The sequence below is a fragment of the Panthera onca genome, chromosome A2 (assembly GCF_046562875.1).
Source record: "Panthera onca isolate mPanOnc1 chromosome A2, mPanOnc1 haplotype 2, whole genome shotgun sequence".
Classification (NCBI taxonomy): Eukaryota; Metazoa; Chordata; class Mammalia; order Carnivora; family Felidae; genus Panthera; species Panthera onca.
Genome location: NC_138340.1, coordinates 29,643,383 through 29,668,131, shown reverse-complemented (window position 1 = coordinate 29,668,131; position 24,749 = coordinate 29,643,383). Strand labels below are relative to the sequence as shown.

Here is a 24,749-nt window from a genome sequence, read left to right as displayed (position 1 = left end):
CATTTTGAAGATGAGAAAACTGAGACTTGCAGAAGTCAAGGTGTGTGTCCAGGTCAAACAGGCAGGTGGGAAGGGGCCACCATTCAAACCCAGGCCCACGTCCAAGTTCGCATCTTTGGCGCTTCCTCACCACATTGTTCTCTGTGCCTCTGAGATGAACACAGAGGGCGTACGGCTGGAAACCATAACACCCTCCGGAGCTACAGAAAAGATACATACAAGATAAGGACTTGTCTAAGAAGGAAAAGATACAGACAGGTAGTTAATGTAAAAAAGAAAAATTAATGTCAAAAGCATTGCCTTTTCAGTCTTCTGAGTATGAAGTTTCTGAAACCTCTGATTCTAAGAAAGACTGTGCTAATCAAAGGCCAATGTTTAACACAGTCATCATCAAACCCTTGTATGTGATAAAAGCTGCTTCAGCCTAACAGATCAATCCCATTATGGCTATTTATGCAGTGACGCTGGTAAATCTATGAGAAATAAACCTGCCTCACACCATTGATTACCAAGCCTTAAGACAGATATCATTGCAGTCTTTAATGCATGAGTAGCAAAATCATTTTTTTTCTTCAATAACATACCCTATTGAAAAAGGAATCATTGGAGCACTGTGACAATACAGCATTGCAATTTCTATTAACCTTTTGAAAAACCTGTGATTATAAATATATCGGTAAAATATGAGAAAGGATATAAAAATGGTTTTGCCTTTTAAAAGCCAATACTTAAGGAAGACAATGCTTGAGGTTTTCTCTTATAACTCGGATAAAAATTAATTAGGTTATCCCTGAAGATTCTTAATAGCCTATCCCAACTATGTTTCTAATCAGATTAGTTTTATTGTGCTCTCATGCTAAAACATGGATAATTTTTACACTTTTCAAAAGAACATTGTTCTGAAACTTGATTTTTAAGGATGTGTAGACCTTAGAGGAGAAAAACTTTAGAATAAGTGAGGTCACTGGAAAAGAATTCAAAGGGGAAAAAATTACGCCAGAATGGCTACATTTTACATTTGTCAAGAAAATAAAACTCTTGGCTCCCTTTTGAAGTCCCAGTAATTTAAAACCAAATCATCCCAATGCAAACATAATAGATGAAAGTTTGGTTACCGTAATATAGGAAAAAAAATAGTCATTAATAGAACTAGAAAACATGGTTTTCCATCATACGGAATTGAGAATTCCTAAAAAATAACTGTAGGAAGAAGAAAACCAAGCACCGCACATGCTGAAAGTACTTCCCAGGGCTTCTGCCAAGGCTGCGAAACTAAATTCTTGAAGGGCAAAGCAAAACATAAAGCAAAGTTCCCCATAACATTAGTACATCTGCATCAGGAATATGTGTGCTGCTATATATATGCATTCAGACCTATAATTTTTTTTTTTAAATACGTTCTTCCCTTAAGTACAGAGGTGGGTAGTGACAGCTAAGACACCACATATTAAAAATTTTTAGTGCTTCATCCCACTGCCTGCTACAGCATCTAACTCCGGCTTCACTACCCACATACCAAAACCTTCTGGTCTAACTCCCAGTCTATTACATAAACATCTCTCTCCTAACTGGGGTCACAAGCCCCAGTGGAAGTGGAAGTGGAAGATCACTTTCGTACTAATAATAAGAAAGTGTTCTAGGTGGAGGTCTTAAGACAAAGGTAGCAACCCATGTTTAAAGGCCAATAATTGCTAAAATTGTCACAAATAAGTTCTCATCACCTGATACCGGCAAGTAGGAAAATCTCATATCAAAAAACCTCCCACAGAGCAAAGCCTAATTCATGATCCTAACCCCAGGAAGAAGAATTCGAGTGTAAAGCATTTATCAGATTTACTCAGTTTAAATTCATTCATTAACCGATCAATTTTTATTAGATAATGCAGTTGGGGTTCAAGAAGACTTGCATCCAAAAATGTTTACTTTCTTTCTTCAAATCACCATTTGATGTAAAAGGTAACAGGCGGGGAGATGCCAGAAAGATTCCAGAGAAGTGGGTAAACTGGAAAATCCACACACAGCTAATGAAACTCAGCTCAGCTCAGATTTGAATCCACCTTCCACCCCATCTGCTGAAATGCAGGTGGTGCAGGCTACCTAAGTTTGATGGAATGGTAAATCAAAAGTGGCTCATGACAGAAACAGAGCCAAATGAGCTTTTGAAGTTGCCTGGCATTAAAACAAACAAACAAACAAACAAACAAACAAACAAACTGTAAGTTCCAAAACTTTCATCTAGGAAACACACCACAAAGATCAAGTAGTGCACTTTCATTAGTTTTTTGCCAAAATAGACGATGTCATGGAAAGACGACGACGGGAGATCAGTAACAGTGTCTTGATAGAAAAAGAAATTCATTCATTACTACCACCAGGTTCAGTCAAATCAAAGTACTGAATTAAGGCACAAAGGACTTGGAAAACGATGAAAGAAAATGTCGAGAAAGGGTTGGTAAAACACTGAACAGACTCTCTCTTAACAGTCTTGCTTCCTTTGTCTTTTCAGTAATGACTACACTTAGACTTCTTTGAACCTCCTCATGCCTGAGAAGACAATTATGGTATGTTCTAAGATAAACTCTTCACAGAGGATTCAAGTATTTCCCAATAGGAATGTGGTTAATAACATTGTTATTGAAGGATTATTGCATGGTATCTTGTAATCTTGTCTGCATTTTTGATAAACCTTACATTTATCCAGGTTCTAGTATGCTCTCTCTCTCTCTCTTTTTTTTTTTAACATTTTATCTTTAAGTAATCTCTATACCCAATGTGGCGCTCGAACTCACAACCCTGAAATCGAGAGTCACATGCTCTACTGACTGAGCCAGTCAGGCGCCCAGGTTCTAGTATGTTCTAAGACACAATGATAACCAGTATATTCCTTAATGTTTACCACAGACCAGGAAAGTAGATTTTAACTTCTTCATATTCAAGACTTGGCAATGCCCAAGTGGCCCTGGGATCTCAGAACAGTCAGTTTCTGTATCAGTTAAAAAAGGCAGATTTTTGTGCCATCTAAAATTCAGAAATTTTAGTTGTTTTTGGTAATTTTGCTTAGAAATGATTTTTTGTTTTTTTGTTTATTTGTATATATAAGTAAACAAGGATAATGAGAGAGGAAAGTAATACGTATTAAAAAACAATACTTGGAGAAATGCATAACAAATCAGAAATATTCTAAACTAGATGGAGCCCTTACTAATAACTTTAAAGGAAAATTATTACTGGATGGGGCATCCTGTCTGGCTTAGTCGGAAAAGCATGCGACTCTTGATCTCAGAGTCTTGACTCTGAGCTCCACGTTGGGGGCAGAGATTACTAAAAAATAAATATTAAAAAGAAAAAAAAACAAAAAGAAAAATGGCTAAGGAAATCCCAGCATGAAGATGTAAAGAGAACTGGAAGAGACCGGAGGTGGGGTGGGGAGAGGAGGTCTGGCTAAAATTTCCAAATGGCTACACACGGGAAAAATATACATTTATATTAGTAGCACTAAAGGACAGTTGAGGTGAATGTCATCATAACTGATTTTGATCAATTCCATCGTTAGCAGAGGAAAATTTCTCATTTCCTGATGGGATATGAAGGTAAAAACCTTAATATCTGCTTGGTAATATATTCATATCTGAGGTTGATTCAGAATTATGTGTAAATGTAACAGAGAAGTGCAATTTACTGAATAGAAAGCAGGCATTGTTATTGGTTTTTTCTGTTTTACCAAACTATTTACAACAGGTAATTTAAACCACAAACATGTAGCAGTAAAGTTAAGCTGCAGCCTTTTGAGGTCAAATTTAATTAATTAGTGGAGCATCTTCCTCAGTAATGAGATAGTTTTGTTTTGAACTTACTTATCATATTATTTTAATAAACATGCAATAAGAAGGCTGAAGAACAATTTTTTTAAAAAGAACAGCCAAGAAAAATAAAAGGCTTCAGATAATATATTACCAAGCAATCAATTACCTATTTTTATGAACAAAAATAATAGCTTTTATTTCTGTAGAAATAATAGTTCTACAGAAAAGCCACTTACAGCTTATGTGAAAATACCTTTGAACAGCTATTGCCACTAGGTTTGTTATCTTAAGCAGTTGCTGGGGTGAATTTCAGACCCAAAAGGTGTATCATTCTAGCTCTTAGCAAATCGATTTACTAATCCACCCAAGACTCTATCAATCCTGAAGCCAATCTTTCTACCTATCACCCAAAACCAGGGTTCCATCCCCATTCATAAGATCATTAGACATGTCAAATAAATTGAAGGTCCTATTCAAATCTCAGCTCCCTGCCAGCTCTCATCTCCACCTCCATCGTTCACACTGTAAGCTACTTAAATGGAACAAAGCCTGTTGGGTTAGACCTGCTGAACTTTCCACCCTCTCCTGAGCCAAGAGAAGGTGACAGGCATTGTGCCTGCCAGTCAGTATGTCAAAACAAAATGCCCATCAATACTGATTCTGGTGTGCCAGCTACTGGTACTAGGACTAGATTTCACTAAAAGATAGAGACATTTTATGAGCTGGTTCTTGTGAACCTAAGCTCAAAATCGGATGCATTATTTTATTTTTCAAGAAACTTAAATAGGTCACCAGAAACATACAAGGTTCTGCGCTTGGCACTGAGGTTATGGAAATTAACAAGACAGCGATGGTCCATGCCCAGTGAAGCTGGGAGAAAAGACACTTACATCAGCCTTCACAGTGAGTTTCAGGACTCTAGAAAATTCATGAGACTGGTAATGAGGTTATGAATGAAATTTTATGTAAACTTTCATATATTCTGTACATTAGAAAGTAAAAGACAAATTAGTTCTGTAGAAAAAAATATTGTTTCTTTTCTTCCCAGGTTCTTTACTATTTTGGAGGGGGATTCAGGGAAGAACAGAAAATAATACCAGAATCTGAATGTAGCACTAGATAAAAAGAGAGAGAGAGAGAGAGAGAGAGAGAGAGAGAGAGAGAGAGAAGAAAAACAAAAGACACTTAAATAGACAAAATGTTAAATGTAATTTTAGGAGGTTTATTAGTCCCATATTAGGAACTTACATCCTGTTATTAATATTATAGACAGTTTCAGAATTTATATGTAAAGCCACCAAATTATATTATCATATAATAATAACCTGACTTTGTATACCATCCTGAACATTCTTAGTTCATGAAGGTAAAGGCAGACACAATGAACTGTAACACAAAAAACTTTAGCTTTGAGATTAAGCACCCTGGATATGAAACCCTAACTGATCACCAATTCTATACCACCAATAAATTGTGAAAGCCAGAACAGTGTATTTTACATTAAGGATGCAGTATGCAAATGAATACAGAGATTTTTGGCTTTTGCAAACACAGATTTCCAGCTTCTTTTGAAAAAGCTGGAAGTTCTGACTAATGTTAGTTTATATTCCCAAATGTCAATAAGCCAAAAAGCATTTCGACAATACCTACCTTTCACCTCATGTCATAGGGCTGGTACCCAGAGAACCTCAGTTTATCCCAAATGTATGCTCAACAGAGCTGTGACAGTTATAGCAGGGAAAAATGGAAAGAGCCAAAACGTCCATCAATGAAGCATTGCTTCATAAATTATGAACATATGTTCATAAATTATGTCACATCCATATCAGAAAGAGAAGCAAAAATTTATCAATTGATCTACTACGTGATACTAAATGAGGTACTTTATAAATACTGTATTTCTAGATCCTCCAAAAACGCTCATGAGGTAGAAATTAGTATTAAATGACAGTTTACAGATATAGGAAAAGGTTAAAGAGATGCCCAAAGTCACAGAACTCACAAATGGCAGTGATGAGATTTGAACTCCAGGAATCTGGCTCAGAGCCTAAGCTATGCGGCATTTAAATATCATGATGTAGACAGTTACTTACTGACAATGGAAGACTTCCATCATCTAGTAAGTGGGAATGAGCCCATAAAACTACGTAGCACATAGTGGCATTTCCAAGGAGTGTTCTGTGTTTGCAAAAAAAACACATCCTTTCTTCTTCGCTCATATAATGTCTGAATCATTTTATAATGAACATATATTACTTTGATAATCAAAAGACGATGCAACTTTTGCAATTTCAGAAAAAATTATTGTGTATGTTTTCATATGCTGCCTTTGTACTTTCTTCTGATTGTAAAAAATAAGGTCTCAGAAATGACATTAATTTACTCACTGTTCTGTTATTTTCTTCCCTGATCTTAAAGTAAAATCTGCTAATTGTGAAAAATTTGTAGAACGCAGCAAGGTTCAAGTAAGAAAATTTGATTTTGATTTCATTTTTGCAGGAGTGAAGAATCTTTCAAAACATGGAAAATATTCATAACATGTGAAGTGACGAAGCGTGCTATGATTCACTTCGATACTGACTATACTTTTATCCGCCCCCGGCCCCCCATCCAATATTGGAAGGAAGTAGATCAAAATGGTAACAGGGATCATTCTGTGATCACTTGAACACAGACTCCTAACCTCCTTAAAAGACAGTATAAGGCTTTACTGAGATTTCGAGCACAATAACTCTCTTACATTAGTTTTCTCATCTGAGAGGAAAAGATACTGATTATTAACTGCTGTTTTTATGGACAGGTGTTTCGAATATGTTTTGATGAAATGATACGATATGTATAGAGTGCTCTAAGTACATGAAGTCAGTACCTGTTGAAGAGTTTACCTATCATTATTATCCCAGGAGTTGTTTTCATAGAAGGACTATGGGGGGCATAGGGTATCTTTAACTTCTCGACACCAAATCCAGGAGGTCCCCAGAGGGACTGAGGGAATGTGATTTTGAAAATCTCTTCTGAATTTTGTGGCTTGGGTGATATGACCCAGCTGTAACCAGCTTCTTCAGTGGAGTCTGCTTCTGTAGTTCCTGGTTCTACTTTGGGCCTCCAAAGACTAAGGGATTCCTTTTTCCATGAGAATCCCTTTAAAACTATCAAGACCCATGATCACACTCTATCTGCACACCGTTGTTCATTCCAATCATCTGCTCTCCAGATGAGGCATGATCATGTACCAACATCGATAAATTCAGTATGTCTTTGAGATCTGATGCTTCCTCTCCTCAATCCATTCACTCTGTATCTGGGGCCTCCTTCTTCCCCGGGAAGTGTCTCGTCCAGCCCACTGTGTCCCCTCAGAGTCTATTTCCGATCCCTCTTACTCCAAGTGAGGAGTGGACCTGATGAGTTTTATTAATGTGTTCAACAGAGATAGGAACTCTTATAATTTGCTCTTTCCCTTACATTCGCATTTGAAGAGGCAGCAATACCTTAACTAAAAGGGAAGAATTTCAGGCACATTTGACACTGCCTTGGTTAGCCTCAGTCATTCAACGAGACTGGTCTACTGGAAAGAGGGGGACATTCCCCAGAGTCTACAAATCATCTAGTATTTGACTCCAAATCCAGTTCCTGCTTAAATCATGAAATTCTAGTAAACTCTGGAAAGGAAATAGCAAGACTGAGCACAGTGGAGAGGCACAGTGTTCATGTTAAAAATACAGGGCATTTTATTTGAACGTGGAAAAACAGGCTGATAATTGAGTGTTTTTGTTGTGTTTTGTTTCTATTCACCAATAATAAGGAACAAGTGAAAATCACAGAAATTTGAGTTTAGAAAAAAATTTTTAAACGCCCGCTTGATTTTGAAGTAACTTCTGGTTAAGATTCACCCTGCTGGTCTCTTAAGGGGTCATGAAGTCACGGGGCTTATGTATTTTGTTCACAATGAAGTTCCCAAACGCTTATCACAATGCCTGGTTCTCTATGATTACAGAGGAAGGCACTGGTCTGGGATGGGGTGAGGGCTGGACAGAGGAGAGGAATCTGGCAACTTCATAAACTATCATGTATAGGCACTGGAGAACCTTCCAGCGAATGAATCTGCAGAGAAATGCAGCACATAATTCTCAGGGCCCCTGCCTTAGCTCATGAATGAAACTGATAATCTCAATCTAAAATTCCCAAAGGCATGCCTTTTAACTCTGCTACTGTAATTGCTCATGTACATATTAACAGCTCTCAAAGACCTGGACCTCATTGACTAATTGGAACAATCTGTCTTGATATGTAGATGTAATGGTTGTTAATATAAGAGCTATACTCTGGAAGAACAGACCTTAAAAATATTCATTTTTGTAAACTGTGCAACTAACCCTCAGCCTCACAGCGTGAGGCAACAGGATGAATGTGTTTATTTGGGAGTAAATAATTTATTTGGGTCTTTCACATCCTTAAGACAAGAGGTAGTTTTAGGGGAGGATTTGCTGCTTTAAATGTCCTTTTTATGAATGAATTACATATTTTCCTTCTCAGGATTTAGAGTTCCTTACCCTTTAAGACCACTGAGACAAGAAAATGAAGATATACTATGAGAATGGGGGTTTTTTAATAGGTATTACTGCTTACTCTTTTAGGGGACTATGTCCATCAGCAACCGAGGTTCAGCAGCGAACAAGACAGACAGGTCCCCCTCTCCTCTAGCAGTTGACATGCAGTGTGTGGGGGTGGGGGGGGGAAGGTGAGTTCATAAACAAGTAAACAAATCAATAAGTAATTTCAAAAACTGATGATTCCTATGAAGAAAATGAAGCTGGGTAATAGGAAAGAAAGGGATTGAGTTGAAAGGAGAGAGCACGGAATATATTAATGGGTAGGATTTAGAAAGGAATGAGCCATGAGAAGGGATAATCGGGGAGAGAACATTCTGGACTGAGGACACAGCTGGTGGAAATGAGGTAGGGAGCTTGAGGGGTGGGAGGAGTGAGAGCCACGTCCAGTAAGGCCTCATAGGGCCAAGGAGGATCTTTGGATTTATTTAACATGGGACTAGAAACCACTGGAAGATTTTTAAACAAAGGAAAAACATATTGCGATGCAAGCATTTAGAAGAACACTCTGGTCACTAGATGAGTGGACTGTCGGGGGCAAGAGAGAGCTCTCAGGAATCTATAGCAATGGTCAAAGGCCGACCTGGTGATGGCTTGAACCAGGCTGGAAAGAGTAGAAAAGAAAAGAAACTGATGAATTGGGAGTGTGCCGTCCAATGTAACTGGAGGATCGGGATACAATAATAATGGCTAACATAAGGAAGCTCTTAGAATGTGCCAGGTGCTGGTGGAAGCACTGACCTCTACTATCTCAGAGTAAGCCTTCCGAAAGGGGGTTTGTTTCATTGTTGTTGTGTTTCATCACTGCACTGTTACGTTCTTCTTCTTTTTTAAGTTTATTTATTTATTTTGAGAGAGACAGATGCAGGGGTGCAGAGAGAGAGGGAGAGAGAGAATCCCAGGCAGGCTCCGCACTGTCAGCACAGAGCCCGATGCGGGGCTCGAACTCATGAAACCGTGAGATCATGACCTAAGCTGAAACCAAGGGTCAGACACTTAACTGAGGCCTGGGCCACCTCGGCACCCCACGTTACATTCTTCTTTAACGTACGACAAATAGTATGTAATCAAAACTGGCATATAATACATACAACACAAAATCTAAATATTACATAATCAAAAATTTAAAAGAATTTTTAAAAGTGAAAGAAAATGCTATAAAATAATACAGACTAGTCAGTTATCCGTGATCTTCTAAAACCAAGAAATATAAACTTATCATAAGAGATAAGCATCCCTATCCTATCTCCCTCAATTAGCATGTTCTTCCCTCAAAATACTCAGAATTCATTCAGAATTCAGGCACGAGCCACCATCACCTCTCTTGAAATATCATAATTATCTTCTGACTTCAGTGGCCCCAAGTGTTTCCTATGGCCATGTGTAGCCAGAAGGATCCTTCTAAAATCTAAGCCAGATAACGTCCACTTTCTGCTGAGGACATTCCAAGGGCTTTCTATCTTGGCCGGGGCAAAAGCGACTGGGCTGCCCATGGTCCACCAGGCCTTGGATCATCAGGACCCCAACTATTTTGTAGACTATATTACTGTCACTCTGCCCTTTGCTTGCTCAAACATGCAGGGCAAGCTTCTGCCTCAGGGCCTTAGCACCTACTAAAACAAAAGCCACTTGAGGCCAGGGCATTCTGTGTCCTACACAGAGAAGGCTCTATTAAGCAACTGAATGAACATCACTGATAATTTAGAAATGAAAGATGAGTGTCAAAACATAATTTAAACATTTTACACAGCATCAAGGTATGGAAAAGAACTCCCCACCGAACTACGCGGGACAGCATTTCCCCTATGTAGAAAATTCTCATCATTAACCTCTCAGGATGTTACAAAAAACAACAACAAAAAAAAAACAGTTCCAAGGTCAACTGAGTTTGGGAGATTCCTGGTTACAAGCAAGTTTCTCTCAAAACTTTTACTACGTTGGCCCATTATCAAGCAACAAGAGGAAGGAATAGTAGGCAACGTTTCCTAAACGTATCTGACCCCAGATCACTTTTTGTGCAGATCATTTAGACCAACTAACAGAATCCAGAAAATGTACCAGGGGCTGCCACACATGGTTATGATGTTTCAACCCACAGGTACTCTGCCAACACATAAACATGAATAAATACAGTGATGACAGAGAAAGACAGAGAGACAGAGACAGAAACAGGAGCAATTGTAAAGGCAGAACCAGGCTGAGAAATGGCAGAGCACGGAATGGGTTTTCTTTCACCCCTAGCCTCCTTGAATCAGGGGATGGCGAACCCTGAAGCAATACAGTAAGAAGATTCCCTGAAATACTGAACTTTATAAACCGATGCAGTGAAGGTTTTAACAGGGAGATTCAGAAATCGAAGCTCTATCCGTAGAGTAAGAGCTGGGGTTTAGGAGTCATTTTATCATTAACCCAAATATCTTTCATGTATTAACCTGAGTTTTAAAGCCCTGTCTTCTAAGACATCCTCAAACATTCAAGAGATGAAATTCATATTTCTAAGTAAAATAAGGTTTTGGTGAATTTGCCCAGCTGGTGTCTCCATATATCACAGTAAATGTACCCAGAGTGGTATCTGTGCTCAACACAGAGCCAGGCCACGCACCCGGGGAAGGAAGCTTTAGGAGTTTCCTCTCCCTTCCATTAAATGGGGGTGGAGGGGTACTATGAAATTCCATGCTGGGGATTTAAAGGGGAGTGAGGAAATAGACTTTCTTTCAATCCTGACTTCTTTCTGTTCCTTATAAATCTTCTTCACTGTTCTTTCTGAGTGGCGGCGGCACTAAAGAATTTGCTAAAAGCTTTAGATTTAAGATGGCTTGAAACCTTCCTGCTCAAATATTTGACAGGACAGGGGAAAAAAAAGTGCAGGGGCGATGTTTCTGAGCCTTATGCCCATAAATCCTCCTGACCTGAACTGACAATACATCTGATCTGGCCGCCTGAGATCTCTACCTTCAGTGCACAAAGGTCTCCCTGAGCCAGTGTTATTTGAGTTCCTCAGCTTGGAAACAGACTCTGAGAAAAATAGTATTCAAAGCCTCAAAGCCCTGGGAACAAATGTTATAAAAATAAATAAGTAAGGGGGAAATACTGAATGCTTATAAAAAAAGAAGGTGGAAGAAGAGGAGGAGGAGGGGAAGAAAAAGAAGAAGAAAGAAAAAGAAGAAGAAGAAGAAGGAGGAAAAGAAGAAAAAGAAAAAGAAAAAGAAAAAGAAAAAGAAAAAGAAAAAGAAAAAGAAAACCCTGAATCACATCCAGGTGAAGACGTTCAACAACCAGGTCAGATCCCAATAGAAAACTGAATTGTACATATTTTTTGGTTGGGAAAGGAAAAAAAAGGTGAAAATTATTACAAATTCAGCATAAAAATCCCTCTTTAAGATTTCTGCAAGTCCTTTGGCTAGTTTGGTATCTAAATTCCATTAGTGTGAAACCTATGGCCAACTGATCTTTGACAAAGCAGGAAAGAATATCCAATGGAATGAAGACAGTCTCTTAAGCAAGTGGTGCTGGGAAAACTGGACAGCGACAAGCAGAAAAATGATCGTGGACCACACTTTCTTACACCACACACAAAAATAAACTCGAAATGGATGAAAGACCTCAATGTAAGACAGGAAGCCATCAAAATCCTCAAGGAGAAAGCAGGCAAAAACCTCTCTGACCTTGGCCACAGCAACTTCTTACTGGTCTCCGGAGGCAAGGGCAACAAAAGTAAAAATGAACTATTGGGACTGCATCAAAATAAAAAGCTTCTGCACAGCAAAGGAAACAATCAGCAAAACTAAAAGGCAACCAACGGAATGGGAGAAGATATTTCCAAATGACGTATCAGATAAAGGGTTAGTATCCAAAATGCATAAAGAACATATCAAACTCAACACCAAAAAAACAAATAATCCAGTGAAGAAATGGGCAGAAGACATGAATAGACACTTCTCCAAAGAAGACATCCAGATGGCCAACCGACACATGAAAAAATGCTCAACATCACTCATTATCAGGGAAATACAAATCAAAACCACAATGAGATACCACCTCACACCTGTCAGAATGGCTAACAGTAACAACTCAGGCAACAACAGATGTTGGTGAGGATGAGGGAAAAGAGGATCTCTTTTGTACTGCTGTGAGAATGCAAACTGGTGCAGCCACTCTGGAAAAGAGTATGGAGGTTCCTCAAAAAACTAAAAATAGAACTACCCTATGACCCAGCAATTGCACTACTAGGCATTTGTCCAAGGGATACAGGTGTGCTGTTTCGAAGGGACACATGCACCTCCATGTTTATAGCAGCACTATCAACAAAAGCCAAAGTATTGAAAGAGCCCAAATGTGGTGTGTGTGTGTGTGTGTGTGTGTGTGTGTGTGTGTGTGTGTGTGTGTGTATGATTACTCGGCAATCAAAAAGAATGAAATCTTGCCATTTGCAACTATGTGGATGGACCTAGAGGGTATTATGCTAAGTGAAATTAGTCAGAGAAAGACAAATATCATAGGACTTCACACTCACATGAGGACTTTAACATACAAAACAGATGAACATAGGGGAAGGGAAGCAAAAATAATATAAAAACATGGAGGGAGACAAAACATAAGAGACTGGAGAACAGAGGGTTGCTGGAGGGGTTGTGGGAGGAGGGATGGGTTAAATGGGTAAGGGGCATTAAGGAATCTACTCCTGAAACCACTGCTGACTGAAACCATATGCTAACTAAGTTGGGTGTAAATTAAAAAAAATAAGTAAACTCCATTAGTGTGGTCTGGAACCCTTAAGTGTACATGTTTTAGTCATAGGAGCCACTACATGCATGTGGTTCCTGAGCATATGATCACTGGCCAGTCTAAGTGTAAAATACATACCAGATTTCAAAGAAAGTACCAAAAAAAGAATGTAGAATAGCTTGGTAATAATTTTTTATATCAATTACATGTTGAAATAGTAATATTATAATGTATTAGGGTAACAATAATAGATTGCTAAAATCAATTAAAAATTAATTGATTTTCTAACAATTATTATTATATAACATAAATTATATGATGTAAGTTAGTAAAGTCAAATAAAATCACTTGTTTCTTTTTGCCTCTCTTAATGTGGTTGCCAAAAATTTCAAAGTACACTGAATGGCTCCCATTCTGTTTTCTATCAGACAAGTGCTGCCCTACATGACTGAAAATAGACAGAAGTGGCCAATCCACACAAAATCCAGTGTTTTCTACAATACCTCTAGGCAAAGAGCTGATGGCACTTCCTGTTTCTCTCACTTTCCTCTCTGTATGTTTTACCAGTGGTTCAGCCATGTCGGAACATTTAAAGCCCTTTGATACTTTTTCCTCCCTGTTATCCAATAAACAGCAGTTAAGATTCCAACAAAATTATTTCTACTGCATCAGTGATTCTAAAAACAACCTAAATCAATGGCAAGAACAACGAGAAAATGATTTATCAAATAAAAGGAATGCTGGTTAAGATTTTGTAGACACTGGAGCCTAGATTCTGAAGTCCTAACAATAAATCTCAGCCAAGCTACTTACCTCTCCAGAAACTCAGCTGTCCCAACTTAGAGCACAGCAAGGGCACCTCCCTCATAAGGTAGGTGAGAAAATTAAAGGAGGAATATCTAGAATGTTGCTGACACAGGTAATGCTTACTAAATGGTGTCTACAGTATCATCATTATGATGAAAACCACCAGCACCAACACCGTAAGCCTTCTTTTTGGTTGTCTGAGGGCTCCGCCAGAGTCATCAAGTTTCTAGGTTGAAATTATCTCCAATTTACCTGGGTTTTCTTTTCGCGATGTCCTCTGCCTTTCTGTGATTCTCAGGGCAATTCAACCAGGTATCAACACACTATGTGTCACTGACACACCATCAAACAGCCCCGAGCCAAGTTCACATGTAAAGAAGACCGTGTGTGATGAGGGACATTTACCACGCCAGGGGCAAGGCTTTTCTGCTTCGCCATATCAGTTCTCTGGCTTTGTACAACCAAGGCATTCACTTCTCCATGGAGCATCCTCTAAGTCCTGGGGCCTCCTCCCATGTTCTTCTTAATTAACACAAGATAGACACATAAAAGATCAGCCAGATGGAAATGAAGTATTTCACCAGCAAAGGATGAAACATTCTGCTCAGGAATGGAATCTGTATTTCCATAAAGTCATTCATTAAATTTTAACCAATTCCCTCACCATTTGATGGCAGTCACTACAGAGAAAAACCCGACTGGCCACACCATGGAGCAGCAAACACCAGATAACCAGGGACAATCTCCTTGACACTTCCAATGTTCCGTGAGGAAGAGTGACAAGGAAAACACGCACTGCCTTGAACACATCCACAAAGGACTCTCCAACGCACAAACCAACGTTTCAGAGAAACTGCACAATTCCGGGAATTTCAGTAAAGTACAAGGCAGGGTGAAAGAATCACCATGATGTGGCAAAACTTATTTTTCATAGAAGATGTCTCTGGGTGCCTGGGTGGCTCAGCTGGTTAAGTGTCTGACTCTTGACTTTGGCTCCAGTCACAATCTCATGGTTTGTGAGTTCGAGCCCTGCATCGGGCTCTGCGCCCACAGCACCGAAGCTGCTTGGGATTCTCTTCCCCTCTCTCTCTGCCTCTCCTCTGCTTGCTCTCTATCTCTCCCAAAATAAATAAAAATAAAAAATGAAAAAAAGAAAATGTCTCAATCTTCCTTTAATGACAGCTCTAATGACAGACGAAGCAAGATACTATCAGGTTCATAATGACCATTGGTTTATGAACAAGCCAAGGTGGTTTTATAATTGTTAAGATAAGAGAAATAAAAATTGCCATTAGTGTCTTCTGGAAAAACTTACCTGAATGGGACTCCATTTCTTACCAGGAATAGGGAATAAAGGAGGACAGGAGAAAATTTTAAACCTCATTTCCAAAAAAGGGGGAATTGTTACCAAATTGCTGAACTTAAACTGAGGAAAGAGTGGGACAGTGGGCTTATAAAAGTCTGGGGGAAAATGGAGTTAAATAAAGGTGAATACATTTCTTCAGTGGAAGACTCTTCAAATGTCTTTAATATGCTAATATTTAAAATACATCTTCAAGAAGGCATTTTGTGTATAAATTTATTTCCAGCAGAAAATAAGGGATACATAAAGGAGTAGGAGCCAAAGTGAACATTTAGTCTGTGTTCTAGAAAGTCATACTACTGGGGCACCTGGGTGGCTCAGTTGGTTAAGTGCCGACTTTGGTTCAGGTCACGATCTCATGGTTCATGATTTCAAACCCCCGCGTTGGTCTCTTTGCTGACAGCTCAGCGCCTGGAGCCTGCTTTGGATCCTGTGTCTCCCTCTCTCTCTGCTCCCCCCCTCCCCCTGCTCACGCTCTGTCTGTCTTTCTCTCAAAAATAAAATAAACATTAAAAAAAAATTCAGAAAATCACACTACTGAAGCCAGGGACCAATATGAGAACTTAGCCTCTGGTGGACAGGCCCACATCTGACTCATGTAGCATCCTGCCATGTTTGCGTGAGTGTAGCGAGTGACAACGTGGCAGGCCTCTGTGTGGGTCACAAGTGCACGAGCTCACCTGGGTGAAGGAAGGCCGATGCGCATCACCTAGGACGTTAATCTGAGGGCCCAACAGAAAGAGAACCGTCTAACCAGAAAGTAACAGGAACGATGGAAGAACCGAGATCCATTTCACAAAATAAAAGGCAGAACATGAGCCTGACTCTAGGCAGGCAGATAGAAGCTGGGCAGACAGAGGGAAGACAAGAGAAGACCAAGGTAGAGTCCCCAGGCAGAATGTTAAAGGGGGAAAGAGATCACAGAGCAAGGTCAGCTTAAAACAAGCGACTTCTTGCTCCCTAAACAAAACTTAGCTCTAAGAATGTCGTTTACCAACACCAGATCATTCCTACACACACTGGGCCCACCAAGGTGACAACGTGTCTGTGTCATGGCTGGAACTAACCCACACTCCTGGGAACATAAACCAGTGGTGCCATGCTATGGACCCAGTTTTTAAAACACAGGTCCGTAAGTTATCAGTGGTGATGAAATCTCAAAAGCTTGCAAGACCAAAGGTGTTTTGTTATTACAGTTATTTATCATTCGGGTGCAAAACCAATTTGGTGGTAAAACCCGAAGTGAAGAGATATGGAGCCATTTAGAATACTGAGATTTCATTCACCTCCATGCTCCAGAAAAATTAACGCATTCAAGGAGTAGAGTGGCAGACCCGACTAGGGTCCTCAGTAATATGTATAGCATGCGTACCCTAATACCTTTCCCGAAAAAAATCCTGAATTCTAAAACATCTGGCCTCAAGGGTTTCAGCTAAGGGACTATAGACCTGTACCATATGGTGATGTGTACGTGGTGTGTATTAGGAAAAATGCCTTTTCTTCCATTCACTTGCCGAGATGCTCTAAGCAGTGCCGAAATGAACCAGCTGTGAGTTTCCTTGGAAAGGGCACACATAATCAGTTTGGATCATTGAAGCTTATTGAAGACTCCAACTCATAAAGTACCAATAAGTCTGAATCAACAACTCCTGCGATCTCTTATTGTAATAAACAAGATTTTAATTACCTTACACAACAAGTATGCAATGAACCTCCACTTTAATGGAGCTATCAGAGGTTTTATCTGGAGATTTCTCTTTGCATTAACTCCAACTTCAGCTATTAGTAGAAACACTGCATGATTCAATCCTATTAGGGTTACATGAACCTTTATTTAAGTTACCAATCACAGAACAGGGGATGAGAGTGTGCAAAGGGAAAGCGTAGGATAGGGTAGAAGCTGATATAGATAACTGTGGTTGCAGAGATAACACAAAGTTGTGTAGCCATGGAAGAACTGGAACAGGACATACCACTGTTTTAATCACTGGAATGCTGTGAGCCTTTACACTTGAAGAATACTTAATCACATCTGCAAAATCCTTTTTGCCATATAAGGTAATATATATATTCTTAGGTTTCAGGGATTACTGAGGGGACATCTGGGGGGGGGGGGCACCATCCTGAATATCGAAACCCGCAATGATCTCTCTTCATTCCTTCAACTTACCAAGTATCTCCTACCTCAGGCCTTTGCATGCCCCTGTTCTATGGGCTAGCTCCAATTTATCTCTTCTCTCTTAATTAATATCACTTAATAAATACCTCTTAGCTTAATAAATATCTGTCTAGAGGCCTTCCATAGCTCATGACAAAATATCCCTCTCCTTCAGAGACAATATCCCAACTGCTATCACACAGCTACTTATGTGACCGCTTGTTCAATTTCTGTGTCATTACCAGAGTGTAAGTACCTTAAGGGTAGGGGTCCCGACTTACCGGTTTACCTTTATAGCCCAGTGCTTACGTGACAGAAGGCACTCAAGTAAAGTTTGCTGCTAGGCAAAGAATAAAGCTGCATATATATATAGGAGGTGAGGGCATGGGAGGATCCAAATTGGGTCTCACCTCCCAAGCATGGCATTGTAATCGGATTCCGACTTTGTTCCCTAACTTACACTGAGCTGTAATGATTGGTGGCTACTGAAGAGCTCTTATTTCATTTTTACAAGGCCATTTATTTTTCTATTAGGATGTTTTCAAGTGTAGGAATTCCGAGACCAAGTCCAGGACTCCAGCCAGGACAACGTGGGGAGGTCTGACTTCTGGATGTGTAGGAAGCTGTTGTAGGTGACCTCAAGGCATTCCTGGAGGGGAGTGGGGGGGTGGGCAGCAAAACCTACAAAGTTGGGTTTGTTGCAACTGAGCCTCAGGGAGCAGGTCCCGATTCTTGCGGGCCACAGGCTTACAATTCAGCCTGCGGGGCTGGAGCACTGAGGCAGCTGCTGAAATAAATACCTGAGGTCGTGACTTAGCTCCCAGCGGAGCCCAAAGGAACTGGGACCAGCAATGTTCTCACCCAACAGGCAAGGTACATTTCTCTCTAAAGTCCACAAGAGGATAGAAGGACTTCTCAGGCACAAAGTCCTCAATATTCAAATGTACTTACAATGATGCCACACAGGGAAAAGAAGGAAGGTCAGTTACAGCTAAACAGACCACTTTCTCTACTTCAAAGCCTCCTAACAGCCACATTTTGGGTGGCGTAATTCTTTGGGGGCTGTGCTATGAATGGGATGTTTAACAGCATCCCTGGCCTCTACTCACTAGATTCCAGTAGCATACCACTGGCCCTAACAGCGACAACCAAAAACGTCCCCTGACAATGCGTAATGTCCCCATGGGTGGGGAACGTGGTCTCTAGTTGAGAACCAATCCCACTGCAATCTTCAACCACATCTCTTCTCTGGCTCTGTATGCAAGTCAGATAAGTAATTTCCCCCATGCTGACAAATGACTACAGGATACATGACAATTATTTACTTTCATTTTAATTTCTTAGAAAACAATATAGTTATAGGGAACAAAATAAACCAAGTCCGAGATGTTCAAACTGTAAGAACATCAGAGAGCGTTCCTATTGATAAAGAGCTCAAATAAAGCAATTTAACGTTAAAATATTATAGACGTGTTTCAAGCAAAGGTGAGCAACTTTCCTTGCATATTTTAAGGTTAAATCCGATCCCATTACCTTTGACCTCTTGAAATTCAAGTTCCTCCAAATATACCCACTAAGTAATTTAACACGTTTATCACATTGAAAACAAAACAAAACAACAACAAAATCCAAAACACAAAACAAGCTACGAACCAGATGGACCTCAATGAGGAACCCAATTAATACAGGCAGCCTTACCATCTGACATTACTTGACAGAAATAAATTCACTTGATCTTAGCCAAAAGGCCGAGAAGCGATTGACAGAAATAAATTCAAACAACTTGGTGGAATAATAAATCTGTGCATTGTAGCTGCCATTTCTAATTAGCTTCTGAATTTCAGGGCACTCTTTGAGTAAAAGAAAACTGAAATATTCATTTAAAGTAGTAAGTTTGATAAAGTAGTACTAGTTTAATGCATCTAGTCCATGCATTTTTCCAAATCTGAATGGACCAGGAGGAAGAGCCAGGCCCAGAAGTTTCCAGTTCCTATCTCTAGAGCTCTTCTCTACCAAGGCAGCCACCAGAATAAGTTTTCAATCTTTCAAAGCACAGGTCTTTTGTCCCAACAACACTAGCTAAATAAATGACAACACAATTCTAAGACAAAGAGGTTTTAAAGAAAAACCAACTGAACACAAACCATCCGTTCAACTCATGCTGCGGTCAGCAAGAACAGAAGGGAAACCCCAAACTTTTAAAAGGATGCTGTAATTTTGCCTTTAGGAATCACGTTTTCCAAGTACAAATAAAGCTAAGATTTCTAAGAAATGATTCATTCAGTATAAAGGAGGAGGAGAGCCCATTAAGCAGAAACCCTACTCAGGAGTTCTTTAACACGTGTGACTAGCACAGGAAGCCCCACAGATAGAAGGGTCTTAATACCGAAAATGTGTCAGCTGAAAAAAACGGGAAGCATTTTCTCAGAATAGTTGTCTGGTTTCTCCAGCGATCACTGATAAGAGACACTTTTATATGCGAATATGAGCATCTTCGAAAAAAGAAATACTACTGCTTCTCTCAGTTTATAGGGATTCTTCACTTAAGCTTCAAGGATGCCTAAATGGCCCAGAAATGGGCTTGAGGAGCTAAGGTGAATGACAAAATCCTATAAACGATATGCAAATCTGCGTGTATATCCACGTACTTTCCCTGTATGGAAGGGGATCTCAAGAATTCATCTGATTATCAAAGTAGGTCATGACTTAATAGAAGGTGCCAAACACTAAGAATCCAGTCAGAAGAATCCATTCAGTCTTTCCACAAACGTGTACAGCTTACCACATGGGGAGCCAAACAGCCACCAGACTTGATCATGATGAAAAGTAAAAATCAAGTTAGCAATAAAAGGGGTGAGCTGTCCCCACCCAACATTATTGAAGGAGTTTGGAGACTTGTTCCCTCCCACCCTCCCCCAAAAGATACAAACCATTTACTGTAGGTACCCACACCTTTCTTCTGTCTAGCAGCATGAATCTTTGAGAAAACGGACACAGGAAAGGCAAAATGTCATCACTGATCCCAGCAATGCTATCTGCGAGTTACACCACCAATGGCCACAGCCTCTTTCTTGACAGCCGGCAGGAGCAAAGAAACCTTACAACAATTGCCCTACCGACAAAAGGTTCTGAGACTTCGCTTCATACATCAACTAACTTTTCTCTTTTCTAAAGGGTGAAAACAGTCCCCTGAGTTTCATAGAGAATTTCACCTTTAGAAAGTGGGACTTCAGAAACAGAGTAAAGACACTTGTGTCACAGGAAACAAATGGCTGAAAAATCTTCGGGGGGGGGGGGGGGGGTGTCTCCTCAAACCATGAGGCCCGGGACTTCCCCATGCTTCTCCAGTTAAAAAAAGATGAGAAGCTTGTGGAGGGCTATACACGTGTCATGCTGCATTTAAAAGATTGCCAGAGACAAAGGTATGGAGGGTGCAAGTTTGATTTGCAAAGTCACTGGGGGTAAACCCAAAGCACCTCATTAATGTGAAGACCCAAAGCAGGGCTACACTTAACATCTTGTTCTCACCTCCACAGGAAAGCGCCTCCCATTGATGCTGTGTTCAGAACCTGCAGAGCCATTGCTATGGCCCCAGTGAAATTCCACCTTCTCGGCTTTGAATCTGCCAGGCAGGCCAGCACCACTGACAAAATAGTCGTCCTTTAGAAGGATGGCAACTGTATAAAACGGAAGGGAAGGGAAACAAAGTGAGTTTCAAAACAAAACTTGAATGACATCTTCCGCCGCTGCAAATAAAGTCCATGATTGCATGATGTGAATTATTTCCTCATGCTCCTGTTTGAAAAACAAGTCAAAAACACTAGTTTGAATAAATTAGCACAATCTAGCTGCAGAATGTTCTCAAGCACCAGTTCACTCTAAACCATGAAAATTCCCAGGGAATGATCTCAGAATTTCTTATGCATTTCATAGATAGAAAAAAAGAAAAGAAAAGAAAGAAAAAGAATGGAGACAGGAAGAGAGTAAGTCGCTCTGAATGAGAATTGTCTAAGTCTGCCTGACAACCCAAATTATCTGGAGAGTGAGATCTTTCTTTTCGTACGCCTGGATTCCTGGGGCTACCCTAAGGTTCAAGGTCTGGAATGAGAGGGGAAAAACATATGAGAAGACAGATGTAAGAGGCATGACTCTTTAATTAGAAAATTTAGGCAAAGATATCGTTAAATAAAATTTGCAGCTTCTTCCAATTTTAAGGCAATATCAGTGGGCACACAGCCAGAGTTAGGGTTATATTCATTGTATTTGATAACGGTGCACAGGAAAATGCTGGGAAAATTGTATTCATTAAGTCACTCAAATTATTGCAGATAACCATATTTAATTTGATGCTTCTTTTTATTCCATGTGTAGAAAAATTTTACTTGGCCCATCCAAAAGAACACCTAAGAATTCCATAACATAGGGAAACTTAGTCAATTTAAACCCTAACTTTCCAACGCATAGCCCTCTTCCTTGAAACACAGGAAGGAGAAATGGAGAGCAAATACATTGGATTTATACTAGCATAACAATTATTTTCCCCAAAGGAATGTAATATCCAAATGCATAACGGATTTTATTTTGTAAGTGATACATTCCTTTTTCTGTTTGTTTTGTAAAGTGAATTCGTTCATTCATTCAACAAACACTTATCGGGTGCTAAACACAGGTGAGACGCCAACCAATATACTTCATGGTTTGTGAACAGCCAAACTTGTAGAAGCCACAGAAAAGCTCTTGTATCCTCACTGTCTCTTCTTCCTAAAGTTATCCTAGTTCGAGCTTCAGAGAGAAATCCTGCATGAGAATTAGGTCTCCATAAAAGATAGGGACTAGACTAATGACCCATCTCTAAAAGAGTACAATTAGTTTCAGTATTTCTCTATATAAAGGAAGCATTAAAAGCAAGTAAAGGAAACCTTCGCATATAAATCCCTTTTTATTGCATTCAAAGGACAATTTTTCTCCAACTTCTGAAAAATATACAGTGAATGTTCAATTAGTGGGACAGCGAATTAAAAGATGAAACAAAGTGAAAGCAAGTGTTTCTTGCACTGATTAAACACGCTACAGCACTGGCTCACTTTGGTGTATGTTAGGCGTGTTTTAGCAGGGGTTGGCAAACTTTCTCTGTGAAAGACGAGACAGTGTATATTTAAGGCTCTGTTGGCCCTCTGGTCCCTGTTGCAACAACCCAACCTAGTCCCTGTAGCCGGAGGCAGCCACACACGGTACGTAAATGAATGCGTAAAGCTATGTTCCAATAAAACTTTATCCAAACTAAAACGTGGATATAATTTTCACATGCCATGGAATCTCACTCTCCCCTTGATTGTTTTTCAATCCTTAAGAACACAGAAACTATCAGGGACTGTCATGTGGTGACCCCTAAAATGCAGTAAGAGGTTTTAGAAGATAAAATACATTAAACCAATCACACGCCTTTAGTTCTAAAGCCAAAATACATATGAATTAGCTCGGTATTGTCTTAAATACTGTTGATGACCCTCAGCCTGTTATCAATTCTATACCTACCACTTTGCATCCAAAGAATGAAGCCAAAGCACTTTGAGTGCATCTGTTACGATACACCGAGGGACTCAACAGCATATTATAAATATTTGATTTTACCTAAATCATTTATGTCTCTGTCAGGGGTCATTTTACTTGTTTTATATGAATAATTAAAAGCATAATTAGGGAACTGTACAATCTGAAACATTCATCTCATTTTTCATATTACTGTATTCCTCACTAGAGCACACAGCATGCTACGTGCACGCACCCCTGCCCCAACTCTGAACGTGGCTTATAGTCAGTCGTGTTTACCTATAGAAGTGAGAAGTGACAACTTTCCCCAAACTACCACGTCACCATTTTCGGAATACCACTGATGACACAGAGCCGTTTCAAAACAAAATAAACCAAAGGTACTTCCTACAAAACTCAGAATGTCTTCGGAGCCATGAGCTCAGAAGATGGACAGACCTAGGTTGGAATCCAGTTCTGACGCTTCACGGCAGCATGACCTTGGGCAAGTTACCTGACCCCTCTCCACCTCAGTTTCCACCACTGGTCAAATGGCAGTAACAGCGCCTACACAGCAAGGCTGTTTTGACGTCTGAAGGAGATCACACCTGGAAAGCCCTTAACAAAGCAGTGCCAGAAACCCAGGAAGGACACATGCACTGGAGACTACTGTCAAACTCCTTTGTAGAGATATGGATGGAGCTAATGTAGAACACAGAGGGGTTCCCACACAGGTGCTAACTCTCCATTTTCAGACAGACTTCCATTTCAAAGCAATACCGGCTTCCCCACAAAATAAAAAGTGACCCAGGACAGGGACGACAGCAAGGGTAAGTGTGCCCCAAATACTTGAGAGAAGATCGTAAGTGCTGAGTAGATGCTTTGAATTCATTACAACACAGAATAAAAAGGGATTTCCTTTTCTTGATTATTTCTATGCTTTGGTCACATCAAGGGGAAAAAAAGATCTCAGTTTAGTGCTGATATGCTCTCCACACTTCCCGGATATTCATTCATTTCCCCCTTGTACCCTAAAGTAAGTATTATGCTGAATTTAATAACTGTGGCAATTTTGATTTATTTTTATAGATCACAGACATACATGTTTACAGATGTCTATCCATGTCAGATGGCACTGGTCTTCCTGTTAAGGTGTTAGTAAAAAGATTTCCTTTATAATCAGTTCATTTAACTAAAATAGAGTCAATCAAAAGAAAAATAGTAAGTAGATTATACTATATAGAAAGAAAGAAAGAAAGAAAGAAAGAAAGAAAGAAAGAAAGAAAGAAATTTTAAATTCTAAAACAATAGCAGTAAGTTGAATCTGGATAAGGGGACAATTAGGAAGGTAGAAAATAACAGCTAAAGAATGGAGACTTCTAGGATAGGAGGGATAAATGGGAAAGATATACAGGAGTGGACTTTTTTTTTTTAATTTATTTGTGAGTGAGCACGTGCACACACATGCGTACACACACACACACACACACACACACACACACACAGAGTGTGCACGAACCGGGAAGGGGCAGAGGTGGGGCGGGGGGGAGAGAATCCCAAGCAGGCTCCACGCTGTCAGCACAGAGCTCAATGAGGGGCTTGATCTCACAAACCATGAGACCATGACGTAAGCCGAAATCAAGAGTAGGATGTTCAACTGACACCCTGGGAGTAGACTTTCTAGAACAAGGCCCACTGGTTGTTGAACTGCTATCATGGACTGGGATGGAATCACAGCAGAATGTTTGAGACAGTGG

The 24,749-nt window shown here is 39.8% G+C and overlaps 1 protein-coding gene across 4 annotated transcripts in view; it reads right to left on the bottom strand.

Moving 5' to 3' along the window:
* The window catches only part of PTPRG (protein tyrosine phosphatase receptor type G), a 712,847-nt gene that overhangs the window by 267,073 nt on the left and 421,025 nt on the right, over positions 1-24,749 (bottom strand). For all 4 annotated transcript variants that reach the window (XM_078442875.2, XM_078442876.2, XM_060631468.3 and 1 more), the window contains one exon: positions 20,992-21,140. In XM_078442875.2, the coding sequence (XP_078299001.1) occupies positions 20,992-21,140 (149 nt within the window). The remainder of the gene's footprint in view (positions 1-20,991; positions 21,141-24,749) is intronic.